Below are 10,089 nucleotides of genomic sequence, written 5' to 3'. Positions count from 1 at the left end.
TTTGACGCAGCATGAATAAGACTTCCGGATTTGACGATTTGTCTTCAAAATAAAAGAATGAAAAGTTTTACTGTGAAACACAAAGCTATAAGAATGCGCAATAAACAATGCCTTCATCGTATAAATGTGCGATTTATGATGGTTGTTGATACTAGATAAGTATTTATCTAAATTTCTCTTTGTTTAAAAAAGCTAGCATGAATGATAGTCTTGTGTCTTATCAAAGTTTTCGCTGACGGAGGTGGTTAGACAAAACCATTCCATGTCTTCAGACATGTGTTTTATTTTGAAAGACAAGAAATGCGACTACCTTTCATCCACTTGAGCTAGCTAGACATTCAGCCGGTTCATGTTGTGATTGTGGTCTGCCAGTATGTGAATTTAGCTATTTTAATTACTTGTTTTCACATCTTTCCATGGCTGCCAGTTTCTCCTTCGGTGCAGTGGATCAGCTAGTTTGATTACCAAGGTAACGCAAATGTTATAATCAGATGTAAATGTTAGCTTAGAAACGGCTAACATTTAGCTTGAACCAGCTCTGATATGTAGCTTTGTTAGTGATTCATATATAACGTAACGTTAAATCTTTGGGCAAAATGAATGTACCTAAGCACGATACGAGGGCTTTACGAGTCTTTCGGAAAAGCCAATTCACTCTATTATAATTACATGGCAACTAAAATATGACTTTAATGATACAAGAAAGGACAAACTGTGTTCTCGTGTGATGAGAAAGAAGAATGGCAGGAGTGCATCAGGAAGTCCATCTGTCCAATGTGGTGAGATCTGTTTCCTTGATTCCACTTTAGTCAACCGTCTTGTCTTTCCTCAGGTGTCTTTGGGGCTTGATGCTGTCCATTCCTGTCCTGCCCTGTGCCAAGCGTCAGTATGGATGAAGAGACCCTCGAGGCGGCCATCTCCACCTATGGTGCCCAGTTGCAGCAGGTGGAGACAGCCCTGTCAGCTGGTCTGGACCCCTCCCAGCAGTCAGACCTGCTCAAACTGAAAGACGACCTTTGTCAGCTGATAGAGCTCACAGAGGCCAGCCTGGTGTCTGTCAAAAAGAGTCGTCTTCTGGCCAGCCTGGAGGACAGTAATGGACTACAGTCAAACACCTCAGAGGCAGCAGGTGACACGAGCGGTACAAACAGCAGTTTGACCAGTGAGTTTGCTGCTTTCTACTCTGAACTCGGAGAATCTTCAGGTAGTAGCTCTGATACCAGAGAGAGGGACAGGGAGGGGGAAGGTGTGGTGGAGGAGGAGGGGGACGAAGAAGAAGAAGAAGAAGATGCACTCAGTGGCACCAAAGTAAGAGCGCCCTACCGGACAAAATGGGGGACTCTGGAGTATCATAATGCCATGGTGGTGGGAGCAGAACCGCCAGATGGAGAAGAGGCGCAAGTGAGAGTGCTCTATGTCTACCCCACCCAGAAGTCTATGAAGCCCTGTCCATTCTACCTAGAGGACAAGTGTCGCTTCCCAGATAATTGCAGGTAAAGTTCAATGGTTTTGTTTTGGGTTGTTGTATTAATTTGCTCATTTCTGCCTTTGTTGTGAGAGCAGATGTATCATCCAGCAGGTGTCTGCTCATCCTGAAAGAGCTCCCCATCAGGGTGACAGTGGAGAGGTTTGGTGTCCCATGACTGTGTTTAATGCACAAAGAAATTACTATGCATGTGTCTTGACTATTACTCTTTTTCCCTTTTTATGGAAGGTTTTCCCACGGTGAAGTGGTCTACGTGTCGGAGCTCAGAGAGTTCCTGGAGTTTGACCTCAGTAATCTTGAAGAGGGCTCATCCTGCTTGACTCGACATGAGGATGGCATCTGGTACCCAGCCAGAATCAAAGGTAATGCGTTGACCGAGCCAGTTTTTGACCATGAGCTTTACAGTAAATGCTGCCAGACTGTGGCAGTGAATTCACTTTAAGGTTGACTGAACTGAAATTAAAAAATGTAATACAGTAAATACAATTCCTGAAAATCTTCATCGACAAAAACAGTCAAGACAGTGGTTCATGAAATGCGTCTCGTTAGTTTGAATATTTTGCTGACTCTGGTGTTTTCTCTCGATGTAGAAATTGACAGTGGGTTCTACACTGTGAAGTTTGACTCGCTGCTGCTCAAAGATGTTGTGGTCGAGGCCGACTGCATTATCCCGCCTTTGAGGGAAGATGACTCGCTCTCCTCTGACTCCGACCTGGACGACCCGGGAGATGGAGATGACGAGGCTTATGCAAAAGGTGTGCTGGGACATGTGTTCCCATTCCCTAAGTATAAGCCCCCTCAAGTTAATGGCCTTGTATCCTATTCTACGTACCACTAAAAATGTGAACATTTGAATTTGAAAGTTGTTTGATGTTGTTTCTCCCTCATAAAGTAACTGTTTCTACTTTGATTCTCACTTGTTACCCAACAGTTATGGACTCTGCTGTAGAATCCACAGTAGCATTTAACAGTGCAAATTTTGGTGGCTGGGAGGCACATACCAGAGGCATCGGATCCAAGCTTATGCTCAAAATGGGCTATGAATATGGGAAAGGTGAGTGCAAGTGCACAATATTAAGCGCATTGTAGGTTTTGATTGGGTTTTTATCATAAAATGAGTTATACACTATACTCCATACAAATGTTTCATCAGCATTAGCAAGGCGATATAACATATTTCTAATATTTCTAACAGATTACACCGGTTGAATTGTCGTCTTGTAGAAAGAAGGTCTCAGTTTTAACCCCACCAGGGCTGACTGAGGCATACATATATGGCAGGATATACGCTCTGCGGAGTGTTACTGTAACAATCACCATATTAATTTTATGGTTATTTGTTGTCTTAGCCGTATATGCTGTTGTTGGCAGCGGCGGTATGAGCAGTTTCTCCTTTGCGGGTGGCTGTTGCTCCTCCATAGCTTTCACTAGCCTCCTGACGCTCACAGTGCTGTTTGACTGAGCGGCAGCCGGCAGCATGAGCGGAGGGAGGGGGCATTTCGCAGCGTGTGTGAGTAGTGATTGACAGATGTCAGACACTCCCTCAGACGCTCCTCTGGCTCTGATTGGTTGTTTTGTGTCAGGCGCGGTGGATTCTTGCAATTCACAGTAGGAGCAGTAGGTGGGACCAATGGAGCCAGTTTTTTTTTTTTTTTTCATGTACTGCTGTCTGGGCATAGGGACAGTTTGAGCAAACATGACAAAAAATTACTTTTATACAAGTTACCTACTGCAGCTTTAAAACGTCATTGACAGAGCATTTATCACGTGTCTTGTGTTCATAATAGCGCTGTTTCCTTTTGCACTTTTAAGTACATATTTGTGTGTTTCTACACCCGTGTAACCAAGACAACTTCATATATTAGTCCTCTACAAACACTCATATTAAGTCAAACTGTTTTGGAGCACATTCACACCAGACATGTTTGTAGTGGCTTAAACACACTTTGTTTCATAGGAGGGAGAATGAAATCATGAACATGTTACACGATTAAAGACAGAAATTATGATTAACAACAGAACGTGCAGACGTGGACCATAATATCTGTGTAACATTAGAGAGGTTGGATCACATTTCTTAGAATATGGTCTTGCTGAAAATACACTGTAATTGAAGAACACCTATGTAATATGGTGGCACTGTAATTGCGCTTCAGGGTAACTGATTCTGATTCAGAAATGATCATTTCCATATTAAAATGTGTTGGGATGATAGAATGCATGTGAAATCTTTTCAGTCTTCTTGCTTTTCCCTGTCTGCACAGTAGATATGCAAAATAAAATCCAATGTGTTCCTCTTCCTCACTCAGTCGTTTTTGTTTTCTCAGGCTTGGGAAAGATGCAGGAGGGTCGAGTGGAGCCAGTCATGGCTGTGGTCCTACCCAAAGCTAAGTCTCTGGACCAGTGTGCCGAGCTCACCCAGAGACGCACCCAGAGCAAGACGGCAAAAGATGGCACACAGACAGGCCGCCCAAAGAGGCACAGAAAGCCTCGGGTGGCCACCGGAGGCCGCCATACTGTCTTTGACTTTCTCAACCACAAGCTAGGAGGCAAGAGCACTGATCCCACTGAGGGGGGTGCTGCTGCGCCATCAGCGGCGACTGGCTTAGAGGCTTACAGGGGAGGAAAAGGCACGAAGAGGAGTCTGAATGTGAAGCTGTTCCAGGCTGCTGAGAGGGTGTCCCAGACTGAGAGGGAGATCCAGAAACTGAGTGAGTCACTCAGCAGACAAACAGGAAGGTCAGTACTGAGTTCTGTCTGTGTTGTTATTGTACATTTCTATATATTTATGCGTTTAATCTGACGTCTGTGAAAGGCTGGGAGCTGGCCTTAAATGAATCAAGACATCATTAATCTAATTCCAGTGGAACCTCAGCTCCCTGTTATCGCCTCCATGGAGAGTTCAGACACATTAGCAATCATAGCATAACATGTAGCTAATTGTGAAATATAAGCTAGTTGCTATGTAACCCTGGTCAACTGTAGCGGTAATTAATTAATTCATTTGAATGAACAAATAAGAAGGCTTGTGGACGTAAAGATTTGAAGTCAGACACTTGTTTTCGTGGCCAACTCATTCTGGAAAAGTGCAGCTGAAAACCAACTTGTCTCCCCGTCTCTCCCCTAATCTATTTGTTGTTTGTGTGTGCAAAGGGATGCATCCAGAGTGAAGCAGCTGGAAGAGAAGCTGTCAGCGGCCCGCAGGCTGCTGGCCCAGCAGAAAGCCCAGGAGCTGTCCATCCAGAGCGAGCACAGGAAGGCTGACACACACAAGAAGATGACTGAGTTCTAAACTCAGTTCCCTCAAAGACTCGCAGGATAAAGGCAGCCCTGCTTGCCTCAGATGAACTTTCGTCCCTTGCCTTTTGTCAGTTATTTGCTGAACTGTTTTTTAAAGACGTATTTTAGCGTCATGGGTTCGTGCTTCATGCAGAATGGATCGTTTGCTGAAGATCATGTCTGCTTCTCACTTTATTTCCAAGGACTGAGCAGTTCATTTTGTGTGAGCAGCTGTTTGGTTTCAAACTGTACGGTTCACAGGGACGTTACAAACAACATTTAATTTACAATGAAAACTTTGTCTCAGCGTATTTGTCTTGATCAGCACTAAAATCCCAGTTTTTACCACTGTGCATCTTCCTGTCGTTTTCAACACACACCTTTACACAACTGAACTCCAGTGTGAAGACATGTTTCTCTACCACAGAATCCTTAATGTGGTCTTTGTTATACAGTACGTCTCTGCAAGAGGTTCCAGTAAGTCTGACCAGAGGCTGCCCCTGTATGCCTGACTCGGTTTTCTGACTGATTTTAAAACTACATCCTCAGGAGTTGGGAGACCTTTGCAGAGTTTAGTGAAGCCCCTCCATTTGCCCACGCCTCTCACCGGCTCATACAGCAGTCTTTGAAGCTACGACTGTAACCTCTCTATTAAATAATGAATCTTGAGAGCAGCTCGTCTGCTCGTAGATTGAACACACATTGCCTGTGGGCGGTGGGTGTGTTTCAGACTCAAGGTTGAAGTCGTGATGTTTGGTAGCTGTAGGGGTCTTCATTCTTTTATGCTTTTCCTTTTATTAGTAATTTCTTATCTGAATGTGATACAACATAATAACTGAAAACTGCTCGTGTTGTCTTTTTGAATGAACACTTTTCAAAAGAATCAGGCCAGCTGAAATATGCTGAGGTTTAGTGAGACCCTGAATCCACGAAGGCTGAATATATTCAACTAGGAAACCGGTGACCATCAGCAAGTCACAGCCATTGTGCTTTCCCTAAGGGGAGAGAAATGGTAAATACTCACGACAAAGCAATAAAGGCAGCAGGGAGATACAGCGTGCTTCATAAGCTATCCCTGAAGTGTCTCGATGGACTCTGGCGGAGCAGAGGGCAGCTGCACCTGCAGAACTCCTAAACCCTTGAGTCGGTACCCTGAGGGAAGCCCCGCTCGCACTCTGATCTGTTGAGTGGCAGCACTTTTAGATTGTTGGTGACTGGAGGGATCGCACTGAATTTGCTGATCGTCGGGGAAAAATGGCAAAATGCAGTGTGTGTGTTGATTTAATGGGATCCCGCGAGGGTCTGTGCTTCACGCTTTACCCCATTTATGAGCCTCAGGTCTCTGAGGGTATCGCTGCCCAGCCAGCAGCAGATTGACTCTGTGTGTGTGCGTGTGTGTGTGTGTGTGTGTGTGTGTGTGTGTGTGTGTGTGTTCAGGTCTTGGTGTGTCTTGGCTGTCTGTATGCGCCGCACACTCCTGCAGACGTCTGTCTTGTGTATGGATTCCGGGTGGCCTATTAGGGGAGTTTTGGCTGCTAATCGGCACCTATCAGAGCCTGGATTAAGTGATTAAGGAGATGTGATGGGAAAATTGATTGGACGGCCACCTTGACAGATGTTTTACTTGGGAATTCACACTAAGCTGTTCAGCTGAAGGCTGCCAGGATACAAGGGTTGGCCTATGAATGTGTAGAGTAGGTTGAGCTTTCTATATTCTGTTAACGGAGAGTCCTCTGTTGTACAAATGTGCAGTCTGGTATAGATACAATCTTCCACTCCAATTGCTAAGAAAAATGTATGTATTTGTACTCTTCACAATTTTTATCTGTATGACAACCACCATGCCAAATTTTAATTCATGGGGATGTTGCAAATTTCGAGTCACATGGTTTCAGTCAGTTAGTCGGTACATAATTAATTATTTGAACAAATATATGAATGAATTGCCATGAGATGTTGTAGAAACATTCATGGTCCCCAGCAGATGATTCATTAGTGTCACCAGCAGGTCAAAGTTCTCACTTATCCTGTGACGGATCACAAAATCTGTAAACGTGAAGCTGTTGGATGGATGACTTGTAAAAACCTTGGTGATGCCTTACCTTTCCAATATCAGGTCAGAATTTGTCCAATACTTAAGTTTATTATCAAATACCAGCAAAACAAATGACATTTCTCGTTAGTCTCAGCTATACTTAATGCTAATTAGCAAATTTTTCTTTTTTTTTGATAACATGCCAAAATAAGATGGTTTAAATGGTAAATACAATGCCTGCTTAATATTAGCATGTTAGCATGGTCACAATAAGAATGACAGCATGCTAATGTAATGTAAAAAATTACACACAGGAATCTAAGAAACAGTAAGATACTGTGATGTCGGTAATGAACATAGATATGAGAGATAGTGAATTGATGGCCTTATGACGTGGCATGTACTTCATGCCACGCCTGCCTTTTAATGTGTGAAAAAACTGAATGTCATAGGGATTTTTATATGGTCTTGAGTGATATTCGCACATTATGTGGAAAAAAGGAAAAAAGTGAAAAATGTCCACTATCTGCTAATGTGGTTTTTATCTAAACACACAGATCAAATTGTTGCCCTCAGTGGTGTTTGCCAAATAACAGAGATTGGAAAAAGAACTGTAGAGCCCCCCAAGCGCTACAGGCCCCTGCACCTGGCCTGGCTGATCGCTGGCCTCAATCCTAGCAGACCCTCCAGCTTGAATTTTTATGTTATTTCTGTCTTCTGTCTGTTTTAGATAACTGCTTTTTGAGGGGTTATGTTGGAAAGATTCACATTATAATTACATTTTTTATTTAGAATACTGTACTGTTATATAGGACTAACTATAGCTCTTCAGTGTAATGCACTGTATGCTGACTTTTTGCTTGGTACCTGTTAGCCTTAGCCTCAGTCTTTTAATGTTTTATCACAGTGACATATGTCACAATCATCATGTACGCATTCAAAACTCTTTTACGGGCTTCCCATTTTAAAATGAGTCAGTTGGAAACCTCAGAAAATCAGCTGGAGATTGAGCTTTCAACCATCTTCACTGAGATTTACCATTATCATTAGCTTATGCTACCTACAATATCAGCTGCTGCTAAAATCAGCTAGGGACAGGAGTCTCCTGAGCCCAGAAAATCCAATGCTGTTGGAAATGAGTAAGCTATATAACAAAAGATATATAAACATGTACATATAGCCATACATACATCCATTCTTATCTTACATACATACAGCTTATCTGCAAGTACTATATATATATATATATATTAAAAAAATACTATATCGTACTAAATTAGACAACTTACACAACAAGCCTACCTAAATACAACATACCTCCATACAGTGCATCCATACATAACTATACAGCAGTCTATCAAGAAGCAGCTAGTAGCATTACCATCAGGTCCATCATGTGCCATAATTCAGTTATTAAATTCAAAAACCTCTCCTTGTCTAAATTAATTATCACGGCCCTGGCATGTATCTGCAAGACAATCGCTTAATTGAAAATAGCACTGAAGGTCAGCTTTTCAAGGTAAATTTAATAACATGACATTTAGTTGTAATTAACAACTTTGTATACTTGCTTGACATTTTATATTGCTTCCTTGAGACAGCCAATGCAGAGGACCTTTACGGTGCTCTACCATCTGACGTACACATTTGTAATTTGCCTTTGTACGAATATTTAATCCTGAATTTATGCATATGAAATCCCTGCTGGAAAGGCATGTCTTATCATTTAATGGAAATTAGTTTGTAGTTTCATAAAGACCAACCTCATTTCATTTCAGAATTCAATTGACAATATAGCCTGGTATTGTGTTTTCAGAGGAAACTGGAAGGACAAATGGAAATTAATATCCGTTCATATATGAATCTTTGCATACAGACAAAAGACTAACTTAAGCTGGGCTTTTTTCTAAAGCTGTGTAACTCATTTGGAGTTACAACAAAGTGCTACTTTGTATTTCAGACTGTCATCCAGCCTTTCTTCTGATTATGTGTTGGAGTCAATGAATAAATATACAGCAAAGCGCCTATTTCACCCCGTTGAAAGTGCTGCGTTTCCATATTGTGCTTAATTGCCATTTTCTCCTGTCTGTGTTTTTGCAAAATGATCAATGGTTGGTCTTCTGCTGAGCCAGTGGAAATACAATAGTTTGTTGGCTGAGGTCAAAATTGAGGTCACTGCTGGGCATTCAGGTGTAACGTTACATGCTTTTAAATCTAATCAAATTGGAGGTTTTACTGAGCAGCAGGATGCAGATATATGGGAACAGGAATAAAGTGGAGAAGAGTTGATGACTAGCTGTAAACAGTAATTTAATACTTTTTTGTTTTAGTGGACACAAATAGTAGAGTAGCTACGTCAATGACTGGATCTTAGCTTTGTTCCTCGGGTGTTGCAAAGCCCTCGTGAATATAATTTGAGCATGAGGTTTCCCAAGAGACAAGAAAAGTAAAACATCACCTTGTGATCACAATACATGCACATACTTACATTAAAGATGAGGGAAACTTCTCATCTAATCATTTTCCGCTGGAAGTCATTTGGAATTCGTGTTATCTGAATAACATTTATCCAAGGAGGGTTGAATCAAGGGCAACTTGAAAACATTTCAAGGGCCAAAGGGCTTCTTCATTCTGATTGGTGGGGAGTCTGAGCTACTCAACCTCTGTGGGGTCGTTATCAAGCTCATTCATACCACCTGGTTCATTAGTGCTCCTGGCTGTTGTAACGGCAGTCATTGGAGTCACTTGAGGCCATGACAGTCCTTAGAGTTGTCGTGCTTATGAGAGCTATTTGAACGTTACCTGATTTTGTAATGGAAATGCAACAAGACTTAAGTTGCTTTCAGACAGCAAGCAGTTGCCACTGCCCCTGTCGAGGCCAATGGCAGCACAGAAGCAAGGAGAGGACGGGCAGCCGCCACTCCCAAACACAGCTCTGGCGTCTGAGTCCCCTGAATGCTTCACCAGCAGAAAACAGACCAATCACTGAAGAGAAACACTACTGAAGTACTGTCAGCTTCAAAGTCTGGGAACAGCAACAGCATTTGTGATATCAGTCAGAGAAACTTGTTGACATTAATCGTGTCATGTTGCCAACCACTTCCTCTATTCTTCCTCTATTCTGTGAGGCTGCACAGTAGTGCTTTGAGCTAAATTATTCTGACCAGACATCCCAGTTTGTCCAGGATTTTCCCAAATTCAAACTGGGTGTTTCAAGTCCTAACAAAGATCTATAAAATACATTTAAAGTAATAATTATGATACTTGTGTTCAGCGCTTACATAGACAG

At 42.3% G+C, this 10,089-nt stretch overlaps 1 protein-coding gene across 1 annotated transcript; it reads left to right on the top strand.

Moving 5' to 3' along the window:
- The first annotated feature begins 315 nt into the window (after window positions 1-315).
- Window positions 316-8,047, top strand: zgpat (zinc finger, CCCH-type with G patch domain). Its single transcript, XM_076742071.1, has 7 exons — window positions 316-469; window positions 833-1,493; window positions 1,715-1,848; window positions 2,077-2,241; window positions 2,418-2,540; window positions 3,814-4,225; window positions 4,640-8,047. Exons 2-7 carry the CDS (start codon window positions 889-891, stop codon window positions 4,776-4,778), a joined length of 1,578 nt encoding a protein of 525 aa, XP_076598186.1. The 5' UTR covers window positions 316-469; window positions 833-888; the 3' UTR covers window positions 4,779-8,047.
- Window positions 8,048-10,089: the final 2,042 nt, after the last annotated feature.

The sequence above is a fragment of the Chaetodon auriga genome, chromosome 10 (assembly GCF_051107435.1).
Source record: "Chaetodon auriga isolate fChaAug3 chromosome 10, fChaAug3.hap1, whole genome shotgun sequence".
Lineage (NCBI taxonomy): Eukaryota > Metazoa > Chordata > Actinopteri > Chaetodontiformes > Chaetodontidae > Chaetodon > Chaetodon auriga.
Note: the sequence above shows the minus strand (reverse complement) of the source record. Positions and strands in the feature narration are given on the sequence as shown.